The sequence below is a fragment of the Oncorhynchus mykiss genome, chromosome 9, assembly GCF_057628025.1.
Source record: "Oncorhynchus mykiss isolate SJ-2025 chromosome 9, ASM5762802v1, whole genome shotgun sequence".
In the NCBI taxonomy this organism is placed as follows: domain Eukaryota; kingdom Metazoa; phylum Chordata; class Actinopteri; order Salmoniformes; family Salmonidae; genus Oncorhynchus; species Oncorhynchus mykiss.
In genome coordinates, this window is record NC_143030.1 from 70492782 (window position 1) to 70513401 (window position 20620).

General features: G+C 46.0%; 1 protein-coding gene across 5 annotated transcripts in view; it reads right to left on the bottom strand.

Annotated features, from left to right (window-relative positions):
* The window catches only part of LOC110532685 (formin-like protein 3), a 101666-nt gene that overhangs the window by 16963 nt on the left and 64083 nt on the right, over window positions 1–20620 (bottom strand). For all 5 annotated transcript variants that reach the window (XR_016483407.1, XM_036988710.2, XM_090185211.1 and 2 more), the window contains exons 9-22: window positions 15241–15426; window positions 14778–14927; window positions 11786–11887; window positions 11117–11498; window positions 10645–10737; window positions 10060–10184; window positions 8862–9064; window positions 7598–7901; window positions 7259–7339; window positions 6636–6765; window positions 6316–6476; window positions 5859–5960; window positions 4904–4996; window positions 1387–1510 (exon numbers count right to left, since the gene is read on the bottom strand). Coding sequence is in view for 4 of the 5 variants with exons in the window: in XM_036988710.2 (XP_036844605.1) it covers window positions 1387–1510; window positions 4904–4996; window positions 5859–5960; window positions 6316–6476; window positions 6636–6765; window positions 7259–7339; window positions 7598–7901; window positions 8862–9064; window positions 10060–10184; window positions 10645–10737; window positions 11117–11498; window positions 11786–11887; window positions 14778–14927; window positions 15241–15426 (2236 nt within the window). In the remaining variant the exon portion in view is untranslated. The remainder of the gene's footprint in view (window positions 1–1386; window positions 1511–4903; window positions 4997–5858; window positions 5961–6315; window positions 6477–6635; window positions 6766–7258; window positions 7340–7597; window positions 7902–8861; window positions 9065–10059; window positions 10185–10644; window positions 10738–11116; window positions 11499–11785; window positions 11888–14777; window positions 14928–15240; window positions 15427–20620) is intronic.

The following is a 20620-nucleotide window of genomic DNA, read 5'->3' on the forward strand; positions in this document are numbered from 1 at the left end:
TACTGCATGTTGAATAACGTAGGTGACGCTATGTCCAGGAGGACAGGGATATACTGCATGTTGAATAACGTAGATGACGCTATGTCCAGGAGGACAGGGATATACTGCATGTTGAATAACGTAGGTGACGCTATGTCCAGGAGGACAGGGATATACTGCATGTTGAATAACGTAGGTGACGCTATGTCCAGGAGGACAGGGATATACTTCATGTTGAATAACGTAGGTGACGCTATGTCCAGGAGGACAGGGATATACTGCATGTTGAATAACGTAGGTGACGCTATGTCCAGGAGGACAGGGATATACTGCATGTTGAATAACGTAGATGACGCTATGTCCAGGAGGACAGGGATATACTGCATGTTGAATAACGTAGATGATGTACTTTTTGTAAAGGGCCTAGTAACAGGAAGGAAAGGCATTATTAACACATTATTAACATATTATTACAATTATTAACATTTAACATTTGGATTATTTCACAGTAGATTTTGATTAATGAGAGTTGAGTTCGGGAACTGTCCTGAGTTAGCACATCCCATGAAGCAGTAGTTATACTTTGAGGCTCAATTGCTGCTTAGCCGCACAGACACTACATAATGATGAGACACTACTAATCTAGATAACTAGCAGGCCACAAAAAAATAAACTACTGGGACATGATTGAGAACTGGAATCTGCTGTTGTCTAGATGCTCTGGAGCCTCTGGTAGTGGTGTCTGAACTGCGTAACACAGTGCTCCTCCAGCCGAGCAGTTGAGGACCACAGTGATCTTAGCCCAGTCCCTGGGGCTGCTTGGGCTGCTGGGGGTTGGGGCTTGGGCTGCTGGGGATTGGGCTGGGTTGGGGCTGAGGTTGGGCCTGGGGTTGGGACTGGGGATTGGGCTGGGGCTGCTGGGTTAGGGTTGGGGCTGCTGGGTTAGGGTTGGTGCTGCTGGGACTTGGAATGGGCTGGGGCTTGGCATGTGGCTGGGGCTGCTGGGTTAGGGTTGGGGCTGCTGGGGCTTGGGATGGGATGGGCTGGGTTGGGGATGGGGATGGGGCTGGGGCTGCTGGGTTAGGGTTGGTGCTGCTGGGGCTTGGGATGGGACTGCTGGGGCTTGGGCTGGGACTGCTGGGGCTTGGGCTGGGTTGGGGCTGCTGGGGCTTGGACTGGGTTGGGGCTTGGGATGGGGCTTCTGGGGCTTGGGCTGGGTTGGGGATGGGGCTGCTGGGGCTTGGGCTGGGTTGGGGCTGCTGGGGCTTGGGCTGGGTTGGGGCTGGGTTGGGGCTGCTGGGGCTTGGGATGGGGCTGGGGTTGGGGCTTGGACTAGGGGACCTGGGGCTCCTACTGGGCATGGCTGGGTTCTGCGTGGCTACCAGCGAGGCTGCATATCGAGCCCACCTGTGATGATATCCTCAATGGTGCCGTCCTTCCCCTCGTATACGGGTCGGTGGTCCTTGGCCTGGCGTTTACGCAGCTCAGAGATCAGCTCCTGTTGCTGCTGCCTCTTTTTCACTACCTGGACCTGGGAGGGAGAGGAGGAAGAACATAAAATTCTGCCTAAATGGCTTGAGCTGCCAGAGGATCGTTTCAATCATACAAATGCATAAACTCCTTATAGTAAGTGTGAAAGCCTTATATTGAGAATTATAAAACAAGTGGGTCTAATCCTGGCTGCTGATTGGTTAATACCGCATTCCAGACATTCCACAAGTTACCGCCGGCTAAAGCTATGACGTTGAAATGCCTATTTACCCTGTTCCATCACTGCGCAATCCATTTTCTCATCAGTCCAGCCAGACAATTTATAAAGTCAATCTCCACTGTAAAAAGCATCGAGACATTATCGCCCATTTACTTTAGACTAGCTTTTAGTTTTCAACAGCAGAGATTTGTATAAATCTTGCTGTCTGTCAGTCTTGTGGTCAATCAGGTGGTCAGCCTGGTAGTCTGGTGGTCAGTCAGGTGGTCTGGTGGTCAGTCAGGTGGTCAGCCTGGTGGCCGTCAGGTGGTCTGGTGGTCAGTCTGGTGGTCAGTCAGGTGGTCAGCCTGGTGGTCAGGTGGTCAATCAGGTGGTCAGTCTGGTGGTCAGTCAGGTGGACTGGTGGTCAGTCAGGTGGTCAGCCTGGTGGTCAGCCAGGTGGTCAGCCAGGTGGTCAGCCTGGTGGTCGGCCAGGTGGTCAGCCAGGTGGTCAGGTGGCCAGTCTGGTGGTCAGCCTTGTGGTCTGGTGGTCAGTCAGGTGGTCTGGTGGTCAGACAGGTGGTCAGTCAGGTGGTCAGACAGTTGGTCAGTCAGGTGGTCAGGCTGGTGGTCAGTCTGGTGGTCAGGTAGTCAGTCAGGTGGTCAGTCTGGTGGTCTGTCTGGTGGTCAGACAGGTGGTCAGTCAGGTGGTCAGACAGTTGGTCAGTCAGGTGGTCAGGCTGGTGGTCAGTCTGGTGGTCAGGTAGTCAGTCAGGTGGTCTGTCTGGTGGTCTGTCTGGTGGTCTGTCTGGTGGTCTGTCAGGTGGTCAGCCAGGTGGTCATATCCATCATTTAGTCTAAATTCTAGAGCACATTAAGCTCAATGTTACTAATGTTCGTTGAGTCCAGTTTTAGTATTTGGATTTAGATTTATTATGGATCCCCATTAGTTCCTGCTAAAGCAGCAGCTACTCTTCCTGGGCTCCAGCTAAATTAATGCAGTTATGCAATTTTAAAAACATTATAATACATTCACAACAGTAAGCATTTCACTGTAAGGTCTACACCTGTTGTACTCGGCACATGCGCATTGATTCCATTTGATTTCACAATAGATTAAGTGTGTGCCCTCAGCTACCACATCTACAACACAAAATCCATGTGTAAGTGTGTGTATAGTACGTATGTTATCGTGTGTGTTTGCATGTGTCTGTGCCTGTGTTTGTGTCTCTTCACAGTCCCCATAAGGTGTATCTGGTTGTTTTCCAATCTAATTTTACTGCTTGTGTGAGTTACTCTATGTGGAATAGAGTTCCATGTAGTCATGGCTCTATGTAGTACTGTGTGCCTCCCATAGTCTGTTCTGGACTTGGCGACTGTGAAGAGACCTCTGATGGCATGGCTTGTGGGGTATGAATGGGTGTCTGAGCTGTGTGCCAGTAGTTTAGACAGACAGCTCGGTGCATTCAACACCTCTCACATATACAAGTAGTGATGAAGTCCATCTCTCCTCCCCTTTAAGCCAGGAGAGATTGACATGCATATTATTAATATTAGCTCTCTGTGTACATCCAAGGACCAGCCGTGCTGCCCTGTTCTGAGCCAATTGCAATTTTCCTAAGTCTTTTGTTGTGCCACCTGACCACACGACTGAACAGTACTCCAGGTGCGACAAAACCAGGGCCTGTAGGATCTGCCTTGTTGATAGTACTGTTAAGAAGGCAGAGCAGAGCTTTATTATGGACAGACTTCTCCCCATCTTAGCTACTGTTGTATCAATATGTTTTTATCATGACTGTTTACAATCCAGGGTTACTCCAAGCAGTTTAGTCACCTCAACTTGCTCAATTTCCACATTATTCATTATAAGATTTAGTTCAGGGTTTAGGGTTTAGTGGATGATTTGTCCCAAAAACAATGCTTTTCATTTTGGAAATATTTAGGACTAACTTATTCCTTGCCACCCATTCTGAAACTAACTGCAGCTCTTTGTTGAGTGTCATTTCAGTCGCTGTAGTAGCTGATGTATATAGTGTTGAGTTATCAGTGGCATGTCATTAGTAAAGTTTGAAAAAGGTAAGGGGCCTAGGAAGCTGCCCTGAGTAATTCCGGATTCTACCTGGATTATGTTGGAGAGGCTTCCATTAAAGAACACCCTCTGTTAAACAGGTAACTCTTTATCTACAAAATAGCAGAGTGTGTAAAGCCATAACACAGACGTTTTCCTAGCAGCAGACAATGATCAATAATGTCAACATCCGCACTGAAGTCTAACAAAACAGCCCCCACAATCTTTTTATCATATATTTATCTCAGTCATTGTTGTAAGTGCTGTGCTTGTTGAATGTCCTTCCCTATAATTTGTTTACTGTAAAATAGCATTGTATCTGGTCAAACACCATTTTTTACAAAAGTTTACCAAGGGTTGGTAACAGGCTGATTGGTTGGCTATTTGTGCCAGTAAAGTATTATTCTTAGGTAGCGGAATGACTTTTGCTTCCCTCCAGGCCTGAGGGCACACACTTTCTAGTAGGCTTAAACTGAAGATATGGCAAATAGAAGTGGCAATTTCGTCCGCTATTGTCCTCAGAGATTTTCATCTAAGTTGTCAGACCCCGGTGGCTTTGTCACGTTCTGACCTTTATTTCCTTTGTTTTGTCTTTATTTAGTATGGTCAGGGCGTGAGTTGGGGTGGGCAGTCTATGTTTGTTTTTCTATGTTGGTTTCTGTGTTCAGCCTAGTATGGTTCTCAATCAAAGGCAGGTGTCGTTAGTTGTCTCTGATTGAGAATCATACTTAGTTAGCCTGGGTTTCACTGTTGGTTTGTGGGTGTTTGTTTCCGTGTGTGTGTTTGTCGCCACACTGTACTGTTTCGGTTTTCATCCCATCGTTTATTGTTTTGTATTTCAGTGTTCAGTTCGTTTTTTAAATAAATCGTCATGAACACTTACCACGCTGCATCTTGGTCTGATCCTTACTCCTCTTCAGACGAAGAGGAGATCTGCCGCTACAGGCTTGTCTTTGTTGATAGTCAACAATACTTTTTTACCTCTTCCTCACTCAAAATTACAATGCTTGTCTTTCATAATTTGGTCTGATATATTTGGATGTGCAGTGTCAGCATTTGCTGCTGGCATGTTATGCCTAAATTTGCTAATTAAACAATCATTGAGCATCTTTTGGCTTTTTGGGCCTTGTCTGTCAGAATCAGGGCTAGGGAGACTTCTAGTATTGTACCTTGGGGTCATGTTGCTTGGCCTCCTGAGCCAGTAACTTCTCTCTCATGGCTTTCTCCTGCTTTTTCCTCTGCTCATTGTCCTCCACTGCATCCTGTAGGGAGGACATCACAAAATGCACGCCATTCAGAGAAAACTTGGCTAAGCCAAGCTATGGAAAGATTTGGTCTCTTTTATAATAGCAGAACTGGATCTGGGAGTTGAGTAAACATAGAGATAACATACTTTCATGTAGCTAAACAGTCAGCACCATTCATTTTCTCTGTGTGTTTGTGTGTGTCTCTTGCTCTTCCCCTCCCTGTTTCTCTCTCTAACACACACACACACACACACACACACACACACACACAGATCCTTTAGCTGCACGTTTCTTTAACAGATCCATAAATCCTTGTAGAGAACAATCTCAGGAAGGTGTCTGTGTCGCAGGACAGAGCTGTCCATCCGGGGGAGGCAGAGGAAGAGAGCGGGCCATCGGTCCAGGGGTCAGAGGGGGGAGGCAGGGGCAGGAGGGGAAGGCAGGTGGGAAGGGGGGAAGACGGGGCCCAGTTTAAACACCACCACTACCGTTCTGACCCAGCTGGCCCTTCCTGTTATTAGACCTGTTACTCCAGTCCACACCCTGTCCTGTGGCACACAGGCCGTTCTGCTTTTCTCTGGGAGGCAGCGGGACAACAGCCAGACTAACTCAAGGTTAGGATAACTCCCATAGGACAGAAAGAGTAAGCTTCTCCTGAACATGGCCCTGTGAGGCTCAGTTGGTAAAAGTGTGGCGCTATTGACACACATCAAAGCACTACAAGGTTGTGGCTTCATTTCCTACAGGGATCACATACACATCCTACATGTATGAACTCACTTTACAATAAGTCACTTTGGATGACAGCGTTCGCTAAGTGGCCTGTTACATACATGTGATCCCTGTAGAAGATGTGTGTTGTTTGGTCCTTCCTTACCTTGTAAGCTCTGATGAATCGCACAAACACAGGGAAGAACACGGAGGGAGGAGTCGTCTTGGAGCTCTCCCCAAAGTAGTTCACCACATTGTTGAAGGCTTCCTAGAAATGACCCGGGAGAGACACGTGTCAAGGGTAGAACACAACATTTGTCAACATTGCAAACCTTAACAAAGTATTTTTTTATAGTGTTTTGCTGTATTGTTGCACAGGTCTTTGTTGTGCTGCGTCTCAGAAGGAAGAGGTGTTGTTTCATGTTACAGTAAGTTGTGTTGTGTTTTGACCAGTTGGTAGTTTTAGAACAGGTATTTTTCCTGAAGAAAAATTGTGTGCTTGCTTTAGCGATCAACAAAATGTTTTTTGAGTAGTGGAAGAGGGTATAAGTTTAAAATGTTAGAGACGTCAGTGTTGAAAAATTCAGTTTGTAGTTTTGATAGGATGGAGGTGGCGTGAGAACCTCAGCGGTCTTGGCATCCTTCTGCAGTTTGTCCAGCTGAGTGTCGCTGGTCTGGAGGAAGCCCTTGAGAACAGAGTGGTCATGGAGACTAGACTCTCTCCTGATCAGATCCATCCCTTTACCCAGCTCCCGCACGTCCAGCAGCACATTCTCCAGAGACACTAGAGAGAGAAATACGCACACACACACACACACACACACACACAATATCAAACCTCCTTATTTCAACTGTGCATCACATGTACTATAGTCTTTGTACAATGAGAAGAGAATAATCCATTCAAGTTGCATGGTGTCTGTGTGTGTAACTCGGTAGTCACCTGCAGCAGCTTTGTCCACAAAGTGCAGTTCGTTGAAGAAGTTAGCCAGCTCAGGGTACTTCTCCTTGACAACCACAGCTATGTAGTGGAGCAGAGTCATCTTCCTGTCTGTAGACTTAGTGTCCAGTAGCTGGGGGAGGAGAGAATTCCATATCAGTCAAGGCTCTTTTCACTCGCTCTGGAGGAGTACATTTTGAAACAAGTGTACACATCACAGGAGGTTGGTGGCACCTTAATTGGGGAGTAAGGGCTCGTAATAATGGCTGGAGCGGAATAGGTGGAATGGCATCAAATAAATGGTTTGATGCCATTCCATTGTCTCCGTTCCAGCCATTATTATGATCCTTCAACACTCAGCCTCCACTGGTACACATGGCGCCTTTTATACCTAGTGTCCGGCAGTTGACAGAGAAAAATATATACACAACCATGAACTTGAAACCTTGAAACAGGTGTACAAGTGTACTACCTGGAACTACCTGGAACTGAATACATGTCCAGAATACATGGCCCTTTCATTCTGGAGGAGTACACCTTGAAAAGTGTAGCCCTTGAGCAGTCTCTTGAGGACTTACAGAGAGCCGCTCTCTAGAATGTGCTACTTTGTATCGTACAGTACTCACCAGATCAAGACTTTGTAGTTTGAAGCCATACACAGATCCTCTCTTGCTGCTGTTCATGTAGTTTCCCAGGGCTAAGATGATCTGTGTGAGTACAGAAAGTAAAGAATAAACATCTTAGCACCATACTAATGTGGCAGTGGTCAAGCAAAAGCTACTTGGTTTCCCTACATATTTGTTACACTAAGAGCATCTTTCGTCCATTGCCTACAATTGACCTGGATGATCTTTGTGCTATGAATATTTTGGGAAACTCACCACTGACTGCTAATGTGAAAGGATGCTTCTCTTCCAATTCAAACCAGTTTAATCATTGATGATGGACGATGAGAGAACCCTTACCTCTAGCATTCGTTTTAACTTGGGTGAAGACTTGACGGATGCGGACGCTGCGATGATGGCGTTGAGCTGCGGGGTTAGCATGTTGACGTTGTCTGAGAAGTTCCCTACGAACGTAATGATATTCATCCTCTGGGTGAGCCGTTCGATCTTGGAGAAGAAGAGCATGAATCGGTCCTCGTCCGTCAGCGCGTCCAGCGGTCGCCGCTCCCGCTCGTACTGACGCATCATCTTCCCCTCCGCCTCCGTTGGAAGGAAACGCATCAGACACTCCACGAAGTCCACCGGCAGGGCCTTCAGGTCGAAGCTATAGGGAGAGAAAGATAGTACAGGTTACAATACTGAAAGACTAGAAACATCAGACACTCCACAAAGTCCACCGGCAGGGCCTTCAGGTCGAAGCTATAGGGAGAGAAAGATAGTACAGGTTACAATACTGAAAGACTAGAAACATCAGACGGGACAAGTTAGAAACATCAAACAGGACAGGTTAGAAACATCAGACAGGACAGGTTTGAAACATCAGATAAGACAGGTTAGAAACATCAGACAGGACAGGTTAGAAACATCAAACAGGACAGGTTAGAAACATCAGACAGGACAGGTTTGAAACATCAGATAAGACAGGTTAGAAACGTCAGACAGGACAGGTTAGAAACATCAGACAGGACAGGTTAGTAACATCAGACAGGACAGGTTAGTAACATCAGACAGGACAGGTTAGAAATATCAGACAGGACAGGTTAGAAATGTCAGACAGGACAGGTTAGTAGCATCAGACAGGACAGGTTAGAAACATCAGATAAGACAGGTTAGAAACATCAGACAGGACAGGTTAGTAACATCAGACGGGGAGACAGGTTAGAAACATCAGACAGGACAGGTTTGAAACATCAGATAAGACAGGTTTGAAACATCAGATAAGACAGGTTTGAAACATCAGATAAGACAGGTTTGAAACATCAGATAAGACAGGTTAGAAACATCAGACAGGACAGGAGACCGGTTGGAAACATCAGACAGGACAGGAGACAGGTTGGAAACATAAGCGCTAGAACTGGACACGATGCAGTTAGAGCCAGTGGATGGGCCTCTTTTCTGAGTCTGGCTCCTCTCTAGGTTTCTTCCTTCTAGGGAGTGTTTCCTTGCCACTGTGCTTCTGCTTGCTCTTTGAAAGTCTCGGCTGGTTACTGTAAAGCACTTTGTGACAACTGAATTGTTGATGTGATTAATTGATAGAGAGTGAGGTATAGGCTACAGTACATACGTCTGTATGGCTTTGCAGATCTCTTCAGTGCTCTTGTTGGCCTTCCTCAGGGTGATAGCCAGGTTCTTGGAGCGGTTTGCGTCCAGCAGGGAGATCTTGTTGATAGCCTTCTGAGATACCTTGGTCTTGGGGCCACTCAGGTCCACCACTGGACCCTGGGCCTTGGTCTTAAACAGTTCCTCAAACTTCTCCACATCCAGGTCCTATAGACAGACAACACACACGACACACTCAGTCAAACGTGATATACCTCAATGCATGTCCATTTTCTATGAGAAGAAGAATGTTTCATTCAATGAGTTAGGACTTGGGTCTTGAATGAGTTAGGATTTGGGCCTTGAATGAGTTAGGAGTGGGGCCTTGAATGAATTAGGAGTGGGGCCTTGAATGAATTAGGAGTGGGGCCTTGAATGAATTAGGAGTGGGGCCTTGAATGAGTTAGAAGTAGGGCTTTGAGGGCCTATTTTCCTGACCACCCAACATGACAAAGAACAACTCAGGCCCCTAGTTAAGAGGTAAACTGTCAGATGAAGGCCCCTAATTAAGATGTAAACTGTCAGATGAAGGCCCCTAGTTAAGATGTAAACTGTCAGATGAAGGCCCCTAATTAAGATGTAAACTGTCAGATGAAGGCCCCTTATTAAGATGTAAACTGTCAGATGAAGGCCCCTAATTAAGATGTAAACTGTCAGATGAAGGCCCCTAATTAAGATGTAAACTGTCAGATGAAGGCCCCTAATTAAGATGTAAACTGTCAGATGAAGACCCCTAATTAAGATGTAAACTGTCAGATGAAGGCCCCTTATTAAGATGTAAACTGTCAGATGAAGGCCCCTAGTTAAGATGTAAACTGTCAGATGAAGGCCCCTAATTAAGATGTAAACTGTCAGATGAAGGCCCCTAGTTAAGATGTAAACTGTCAGATGAAGGCCCCTAATTAAGATGTAAACTGTCAGATGAAGGCCCCTAATTAAGATGTAAACTGTCAGATGAAGGCTCCTAATTAAGATGTAAACTGTCAGATGAAGGCCCCTAATTAAGATGTAAACTGTCAGATGAAGGCCCCTAATTAAGATGTAAACTGTCAGATGGAGGCCCCTAGTTAAGATGTAAACTGTCAGAAGAAGGCCCCTAATTAAGATGTAAACTGTCAGATGAAGGCCGTAAAGGGAAATTTGTCCGGAACTGGTAGACTCACCTCTAGTACTCTTTCATCATCTATCTCACTGAAGACCGTACCGTTGATCTGGTTGGGTTTCAGAGCGGTCCAGTTGAATATAGGCAGACGGAACTTGGTCTTGATGGGCTTCTTGATCCTGATAGCTGCAAACCGACAAAATTAGAGTGCTTATTATTAATTTAAAGAACATCAGGAAAGCCATTACATAGAATATCAGGACAGCAATTTCATTGAAAATCAGGACAGCTATTACATCGAATGTCAGGACACCCATTACATAGAAAATCAGGACAACCATTACATAGAAAATCAGGACAACCATTACATAGAAAATCAGGACAACCATCACATAGAAAATCAGGACAACCATTACATAGAAAATCAGGACAACCATTACATAGAAAATCAGGACAACCATTACATAGAAAATCAGGACAACCATCACATAGAAAATCAGGACAACCATTACATAGAAAATCAGGACAACCATTACATAAAAAATCAGGCATATCACACAATCCGACTTGTATAGTGTACTGTATTCTTTTGAACACATTCTATACTCCACCTTAAGTATATTTAGATGCTGATACTAGCTCTTACCTGATAGGCCCATATTGAGGATGAAATTGGGAGCAGTTCCTGGTAGAGGCGGGGCCATAGGAGGGGGTGGGGGTGGGCATGGAGCATTCTCTCCTGTGGAACACAAGACGAACACAGCATAAAACAACGGCAGTCTATCATCAGAGCCATAATAAAATCTCAAGATTATGAATATCTGTGAGAGAGACTAGTGGAGCTCTAACAGGCTGTATCAAATCAGTACAATGAATAAAAGATCATTCATATTGGTTTATGGTGGCATACACAAATTTTGTGCGTCCATCCAGCTGTGTGTGTTACCATAGTTCCTGGAACCATGCTGTAAACAGTGATTCTGAACCTTTCAGTGGGCCTCAGAATGGAAAAGGTTGAGAACCCCTGTTGTGAAGGACAATGTGAATGGAAGGCCAACACAGTACACTTGGAGTCGGCACAATGATGTGAAAGACTATAACTGTGCATGGTAATGTACCTAGAGCAGAGGGAAGTGGAGGGGGGGGAGGAGGAGGTGGTGCTTCACTGGCCCTTGGTAGACTAGTCCCTGGTCCTCCTGGTCCTCCTGGCCCTGTTACTCCTCCAGGCCCCACTGAGAACCCTCCGTTCTGCCCAAAGTCACTGAGAGGCACCCCCGGACCTCCACCCCCTCCTCCTCCTCCACCACCACCACCACCGCCCCCTCCCAGGGGCTCGATGGCGATGTCCCCGTCTGGCTGCTTGCGGAGGCGGATGGTCCCCTGCTGTTCCATCTCCAGCAGGCGCTTCTCGATGTTGAAGCTCCTCTGGAAGGCAGCGTCCTTCTCCTTGATCATCCTCCTCAGGGTGTGGACCTGGGTGTTGGTCGACTCGTACGTCTCCTGTTGGGTCAGAACACCAGAGGGAGACAGAGAGAGAAACCACACTATGATGACTCCACAAACTATACAGGATCATAATCACTCCATTTCCTGACAATCAATTTGCCAAACAGCCATTGCTGTACATATAGTTCTCCAGGAGTTGTAAAACACTGTTGCACAACAACATATTAATAAAACATTGAGACATACTATTGCTGTTCTGAATCATACATTTGATACTGTATATGAGAAATATAATGATAATTGAAATCGGTATCATAATCGTGAACCCCAGCTCATCTTACCCGTATGACGTGGAGATCCTTGTCCTTCTGCAAGAGCTGCTTCTCCAGGTCAGCCACTTTCATAATGGTCTCATTCTCCACGTCCAGAAGCTTCTCCGTCACCTAGTACAGGGTGGACAGGAGGGTGAGCAAAGAAAGAGAAGGTAGGAGGCATGGAGAGTGAACAGATGGGACAAGAGGGATGGAGAAAGGGGAGGAGGAGATGAATTAAAGCATTGATCCAGTAAAGTCCAACGCGGGCATCTCGCCCAGATCCACTCCCTATTTCTTTCTTTTTTTCTCTCTCTCTCTCTCTCTCTCTCCTCTCTATCTCTCTCCTCTCTCTCTCTCTCTCTCCCCCCTCTCTCTCCTCTCTCTCTCTCTCCCCTCTCTCTCTCTCTCCCCCTCTCTCTCTCTCTCTCCCCCCTCTCTCTCTCTCTCTCTCTCTCTCTCTCTCCTCTCTCTCTCTCTCTCTCTCTCTCGCTCTCTCTCTCTCTCTCCCCCCTCTCTCTCTCCTCTCTCTCTCTCTCCCCTCTCTCTCTCTCTCCCCCTCTCTCTCTCTCTCTCTCTCTCTCTCCCCCTCTCTCTCTCTCTCTCTCTCTCTCTCTCCCCACTCTCTCTCTCTCTCTCTCTTTCTCTCTCTCTCTCTCCTCTCTCTCTCTCTCTCTCTCTCTCTCTCCTGAACTGTAATCTCTGCAGCATTAATAAAAAATGTGATATAACTAGTAACATGACCCAGGCAGTGTTAAAACTGACACAGTTTTCACTTTTGAATTTGGACAGATAACACGTGTTGTAAACTAAAGGAATTCATAGGGTGGAATGTTTCGCTCTCTTCCTCCCCCATAATTCCTGGTCCCTGAAAGCAGGGTTTGTTTTGAAATTCTTAGGATGACGGCACGTCTAACTCTGACCTTTCTGTCATTGGAACAGTTTGGTGGATTGTTTTCTTGTATTACTGACGGACTGACACCAGAAAAGACAATAGTGATGTACCTGATTACTTTGTTCACGGAACCGTTTTCATGTCAAATGTTCAGAAGGGAAAAGGACACATATAGAATTCATGGTCAGTCTGGTGGTCAGTCTGGTGGTCAGCCTGATGGTCAGCCTGGTGGTCGTTCTGGTGGTCATTCTGGTGGTCATTCTGGTGGTCAGTCTGGTGGTCAGTCTGGTGGTCAGCCTGGTGGTCAGCCTGGTGGTCATTATGGTGGTCATTCTGGTGGTCATTCTGGTGGTCAGTCTGGTGGTCAGTCTGGTGGTCTGGTGGTCAGTCTGGTGATCAGCCTGGTGGTCATTCTGGTGGTCATTCTGGTGGTCAGTCTGGTGGTCAGCCTGGTGGTCAGCCTGGTGGTCATTGTGGTGGTCAGTCTAGTGGTCATTCTGGTGGTCAGTCTGGTGGTCAGCCTGGTGGTCTGGTAGTCAGCCTGGTGGTCAGCCTGGTGGTCTGGTAGTCAGCCTGGTGGTCAGCCTGGTGTTCAGTCTAGTGTTCTGGTGGTCAGCCTGGTGGTCAGTCTGGCAGTCAGTCTGTTGGTCTAGTGGTCTGGTAGTCAGTCTGGTGGTCTAGTGGTCTGGTAGTCAGTCTGGTGGTCTAGTGGTCTTGTAGTCAGTCTGGTGGTATAGTGGTTTGGTAGTCAGTCTGGTGGTCTAGTGGTCTGGTAGTCAGTCTGTTGGTCTAGTGGTCTGGTAGTCAGTCTGGTGGTCTAGTGGTCAGTCTGGTGGTATAGTGGCCTGGTAGTCAGTCTGTTGGTCTAGTGGTCTGGTAGTCAGTCTGGTGGTATAGTGGTCTGGTAGTCAGTCTAGTGGTCTGGTGGTCAGTCTGGTGGTCTGTGGTCAGTTTGGTGGTCTGGTAGTCTAGTAGTCAGTCTGGTGGTCTGGTGGTCAGGTAGTCAGTCTGTTTCTCAGTCTGGTGTCTGGTAGTCAGTCTGGTGGTCAGTCTGGTGGTCTGGTGGTCAGTCTGGTGGTCTGGTAGTCAGTCTATTTCTCAGTCTGGTGGTTTGGTGGTCAGACAGGTGGTCAGTCAGGTGGTCAGCCTGGTGTCTGGTAGTCAGTCTGGTGGTCAGTCTGGTAGTCAGTCTGGTGGTCTGGTAGTCAGTCTGGTGGTCTGGTAGTCAGTCTGGTGGTCTGGTGGTCCATCTGGTGGTCTGGTAGTCAGCCTGTTTCTCAGTCTTGTGTCTGGTAGTCAATCTGGTGGTCAGTCTGGTGGTCTGGTGGTCTGGTGGTCAGTCAGGTGGTCAGTCAGGTGGTCAGCCTGGTGGTCAGTCTGGTGGTCAGTCTGGTGGTCTGATAGTCAGTCGGTTTCTCAGTCTGGTGTCTGGTAGTCAGTCTGGTGGTCTAGCAGTCAGTCTATTTCTCAGCCTGGTGGTCAGGTGGTCAGTCAGGTGGTCAGTCAGGTGGTCAGTCTGGTGGTCAGTCTGGTGGTCAGGTGGTCAGCCTAGTGGTCTGGTAGTCAGTCTGGTGGTCTGGTGGTTTGTCTGGTGGTCAGCCTGGTGGTCTGGTGGTCTGGTAGCCAGTCTGGTGGTCTGGTGGTCAGTCTGGTGGTCTGCTAGTCAGCCTGGTGGTCTGGTGGTCAGTCTGGTGGTCTGGTAGTCAGTCTGGTGGTCTGGTGGTCAGTCTGTTGTCTGGTAGTCAGTCTGGTGGTTTGGTGGTCAGCCTGTTGTCTGGTAGTCAGTCTGGTGGTCAGTCTGGTGGTCAGTCTGGTGGTCAGTCTGGTGGTCTGGTGGTCAGTCTGTTGTCTGGTAGTCAGTCTGGTGGTCTGTTGGTCTGGTGGTCAGTCTGGTGGTCTGGTAGTCAGTCTGGTGGTCTGGTAGTCAGTCTGGTGGTCTGGTGGTCAGTCTGGTGGTCTGGTGGTCAGTCTGGTGGTCTGGTAGTGAGTCTGGTGGTCTGGTAGTCAGTCTGGGGGTCTGGTGGTGAGTCTGGTGGTCAGTCTGGTGGTCTGGTAGTCAGTCGGGTTGTCTGGTGGTCAGTCTGGTGGTCAGTCTGGTGGTCAGTCTGGTGGTCTGGTGGTTCTTACGTGGGACAGGTGTTCCTCCAGTTCCTCCACCTTCTCCAGAGCCACGTTCTTGGTCTCCGCGTCCTCCAGCAGCCCGCCCACATCAAACACATTGTCCAGGTAGGCCTGAATCTGGACTGACAGCTTGTCACTCTCTGTGTACTTGGATTTCTGTAGGGAGAGAAGGAGAGATTCAGGTCAGTGAGTCACAGTAAGACACATACCTTAGAGGTAACATTTAAAGGCATCTTGGAAAAAGGACAGAACTTAAAATGACCATTTCCACTTCCTGCCTTCAAATGCGATATCAAAAGGCATAAGAAATAGCCTATGTGTGGCTCCTTGGAGACTTCATTCAAGTAGATGTTGGGCCAGAAGTTTTTCCTGACCTGACCAGGTAAAATCCAGGCCCTGGTTTTAGTGACTGTTCATGAACACATGATTTACATGAATTATTATATTGTAATTATAGCGTCCTCCATACCTCCAGGTAGTCGTCAAGGCCCAGCTTGGTGAACTCATACTGCAGGTGAACCCTGAAGTTCATGTCTTCTACTGAGTGAACCATGATGTTGATGAACTGCATGCAGGCCACCATGAAGTCGATGTTCCCGTCCTCCACACGGAAATAGTCCATCAGCTTCTCAAAGCGATGCTTCTCCTTGCACACCTGAAAAGGAAAATAATGAGTATGTATTAGATCAATACAGAGCTGAGTATCTTTTGGGGAGGTTTGCCAAGCAGTGAAAAAAGTAATTTTCCAGTCCAGTAGAGTAGGATGCAGTTCAGTTATGTTCCCTTCTGAACCACTTCAGTGTCCGATATGGTCCAATATTTTTTATATAAATTTGACATAATGTATGGCTGTCTCTTTGTAAAATACAGTTCCTGTGCTGTATTACAGAGTCTCAGGTTAGAGAGTGACTATTTACCTTTTCTTTTTATTTTGAATTACTGATAATCTTCCTTCCCAACAGAATGCCTAATGAAACACTAAGAAAGTTGACATTAAAGGCATTAAATATATTTGAAATTATTCCAATTTAGATCATTTAAAATATACAAAAGTAAATTTATCATGGATATACTTCAATAGACTTCAATATATTCATGAAGTATGATCAAAACAAACAAAAAATGCCACCTGGGATGCCAAGGATATGAGTGTAAGCAAAGGTCAACACACTCAATTTGGAATGAAAATACCTCCTGATTATAGGAATTCATGGGAAGGGAACATAAGAAAATAAGGCAAAGGGATAAAGATCTTGCCAGACACACACACACACACACACAAACGATTACACACACACACATACATACTCACACACACACACACACACACACACACACACACATACACACACACAAACGATTACACACACACACATACATACACACACACACACACAAACGATTACACACACACACACACACACACACACATACACACACACACACATACACACACACACACACACACACACAAACGATTACACACACACACATACACACACACACACACAAACGATTACACACACACACATACATACACACACACACACACACACAAACGATTACACACACACACATACACACACACACACACACATACACACACACACACACAAACGATTACACACACAAACACACACACACACACACACAAACGATTACACACACACACATACACACACACACACACACACACACACAATTGATTACACACACACACACACATACACACACACACACACACACACACACACACACACACACACATACAAATGGTTACACACAAACACAGAGAGGATTTCCCAACCTAAAGATAACCCTCAGATTTGAATAAAGACACAATCCCTTATTCCATATCAGCATTCTTTAACCTAGAGTTGTTGTGCTGTAATAAATACTTCATTACAGTACTAATATGGCTATAAACCAGGTCTGCTTCCCAAATGGCACCCTATCTCTTATATACTGCACTTTTTTTTACAAGGGCCCAAAATATTTTAAAATCCCACTACAAAGCTATTGGTTGAATCCCACATTGTTGTGACTGGGTGGCTGATTAGAGCATTGGGGCTCTGCAGATTGCTCAGAGTAATTGGGTTGTTCCGGTGTTTAGATGACTATTCAGGCTGTAAAGGCTAAGCAAACCTTTGTGATCCACTCACTCCCAAAGGGGAGTTGAACCTTATCAAGGTCACCTCATATCTGATGGCTTAATGAGACTAATAGCCCTATACATGGCAGGGTTTTGGCCTTTGCCTCGCAGAACTGTGTTCAAGTAGTATTTGCTTTATTGATTGAGCTTGCATGGCACAATGGAACCAGTGGAATAGTCCCAAATGTATAAACCCTATTAGGGCTGTTGCGGTGACCGTATTGCCGCCACACCGGCATGACTTTTAGTCACGGTAATTAGGCTTCTCCAAGCTCTGATGCTGCTGATGGTCATTGGTAGCCTACCAAACTTGCTAACTGCCTGGTACTCTATTGTCCCTCTAATCACTCAAACATCAAAGCAAATGTAACTGAAAATCTAATCAAACACTTCATGATAGCCCATGAGCTCATGTTCAACATTTCTATGGGCTATACAATTGCAGGAGAAAACAGAATGATGGCCTCTATTAAAAAGAGGCGCTCCCATCAGCGTTCTATAGGCTAGGCCTACTATATTTATTTTTCAACTTCCTAATATTAAGCACATTGCTTCTCTTTACAACAGGAGTATAGCCTACCTGGCTGGCATGAAAATAAACCATGGGGAAACACATCCTCCATTCGCTATTTAAGTGTATAGATTACATGTATTGTTTCCGCTGCCCGTTCCGATACAGGTGCATGATAATGGTCCATTCTAAATCATAGCAAATGTCATACGTATATTATTTAGCATATGTAAAGACAAGATTAAATCAATAATAGTCTGATGTGTGAGATGTGTGACAATATTAGCCTATCACTTGTGAATTATACATTATCACTTGTGAATGATGCCCAGCATAAGAAACATTGCCTTTTTTTGTGACTTGTTGGAATCATAGTCGCACACCTCATGTAGTCTAACCCATAGGTCTATATGTTTTAATAAGGTCAGTATCACACCTCATGTAGTCTAACCCATAGGCCTATATGTTTTAATAAGGTTTGTATCACACCTCATGTAGTCTAGCCCATAGGCCTATATGTTTTAATAAGGTCAGTATCACACCTCATGTAGCCTAGCCCATAGGCCTATATGTTTTAATAAGGTTAGTATCACACCTCATGTAGCCTAGCCCATAGGCCTATATGTTTTAATAAGGTTAGTATCACACCTCATGTAGCCTAGCCCATAGGCCTATATGTTTTAATAAGGTTAGTATCATACCTCATGTAGCCTAGCCCATAGGCCTATATGTTTTAATAAGGTCAGTATCACACCTCATGTAGTCTAGCCCATAGGCCTATATGTTTTAATAAGGTCAGTATCACACCTCATGTAGACTAGCCCATAGGCCTATATGTTTTAATAAGGTCAGTATCACACATCATGTAGACTAGCCCATAGGCCTATATGTTTTAATAAGGTCAGTATCACACCTCATGTAGCCTAGCCCATAGGCCTATATGTTTTAATAAGGTCAGTATCACACCTCATGTAGTCTAGCCCATAGGCCTATATGTTTTAATAAGGTTAGTATCATACCTCATGTAGTCTAGCCCATAGGCCTATATGTTTTAATAAGGTTAGTATCACACCTCATGTAGCCTAGTCCATAGGCCTATATGTTTTAATAAGGTTAGTATCACACCTCATGTAGCCTAGCCCATAGGCCTATATGTTTTAATAAGGTTTGTATCACAGCCAAATGACTTCGACTGCAAAACCTGACAAAAACCTGACCATAGATCATCGCCAAATGCTCCGGACCGTGGATCGTCGGCGGGGGCTCAAGACCGTGAATCGTCGCCGGGGGCTCCGGACCGTGGATCGTCGGCGGAGGAACCGGACCGTGTGTCGTCGCCAGAGGCTCCGGAGTGTTGGTCGTCGCCGGAGGAACCGGACCGTGGGTCGTCGCTGGGGACTCCGAACCGTAGATCGTTGTCCGAAGCTTGGTGCGTGGGGCCGGCACTGGTGGTACCGGGCTGGTGACACGCAGCTCAGGACGGTCACACACCCCACAGTGAATACGGGGAGTTGGCTCTGGCTCACTCCCCTCAACTTTCGCTGCCCACTCCTCGCTCAATCTGTCCCAATATTCCTCCTCGGTCTCTGACTCACCCCTCATCGTTGCCGACCACTCCGTGTGCCCCCCCCCAAAAAATGTGTGCTATTTTTGGGGCTTGCATCGTGGCCGCGAACCCTGGCGTCGTCGCTGTTGTTCCCTCGCTGCCTCCGCCTGCTTCCATGCCAGGCTTCTATCTCCTGCCATAATTTTTTCCCACGTCCAGGATGTCCTCCACTCCTGGCTTTCCTCCTGGGCATGCTGCTTGGTCCACTGTTGGTGGGATCTTCCCAATAAATCTCAAACAAACCGTGACGCTAACAATAGTGCTAACATGCAACTATCCATAGTCAAGATCCCACAAAGCATATAGGGGAAATGGCTGCTTAAATATGATCCCCAATCAGAGACAACAACAAACAGCTGCCTCTGATTGGGAACCATACCTGGCCAACATAGAAACATAATCCCCTAGATGACCCACCCTAGTCACACCCCGACCTAACCAACATAAAGAATAAAACGTTTTCTATGGTCAGGTATATACACATATATAAGCAGTGCGTGAGTTTCTAGTTTGGGGGAGATCATTTGTACCATAAAAATGTACCTTTATAATAAAAGCATTACATGCATAATTGCATTTGCAGTCACTTTTGATAATGGCGTTTTCCGCTAATGGAACATTCACATGTATAGCCCACTACCATGTGCACATTGCTGCGCTTATAATGTGAAGGAATAGCCTAATAATGATCAACATTTTAAGCTCAACGTTCTGATCTGTTGCGTCAGCCACATTGCATAAAAAAAGGTTTGTATTAATTTGGGATCTATCACATCCCACAACTGACCCAGACTATGTTTGAAAAAATTATTTCTCGCACAGAATAGAGTAGGTTGGCTTTTGTACTATGGGGAAAGTAGATTGACATAGGCTAGTGCTTTTGCTGTTCGTTAGGCCTACTCATCTTGTTGGCTGACGAAAAGTAAATGTGGACAGTTCTTCCAATATCTTCCATTTGCACCTCGGAATTGGATAAGGATGCCCGCGGTTGCGTCCCGTCACGTGACGGAGAGGCGTGTGAGTGAGACGCTTCGGATACGGCAGCACACTCAGGGAGAAGGACACAATGCAACACTCTGGGCTGCAAAAGGCTTGGATGTTTTTAGGGGGCATTACGGCCACAAAGGGGATGCTTCTGTGAAATTCGAGGGATTATCAAGTGCTTGTCAAATTGTGAATGAGTAACTGATGTAGTGTGTACAGCCTGCGCAGAAAACAAAGCAGAGAACATGCCTTTCAAGCAACTTTTTTCAAATCATCATTAGAGTCTCATCATGCAGCCCTACAATGTTACAAATCAAAACATATAGGCCAACATTTGTAGAACAACTAAAGTTACATTAATAACTCTAAAATAAGCATATAGGAGTACCTATTTCTTTGTTAACCTCTTGAGTGTAGGGGGCAGTATTTTGATGTTTGGATGAAAAACGTACCCAAATGAAACTGCCTATTTCTCAGGCACAGAATCTAGAATACGCAACACTCTAAAGTTTCCAAAACTGTCAAAATATTGTCTGTGAGTATAACAGAACTGATATTGCAGGTGAAAACCTGAGGAAAATCCAAAGAGGAAATGC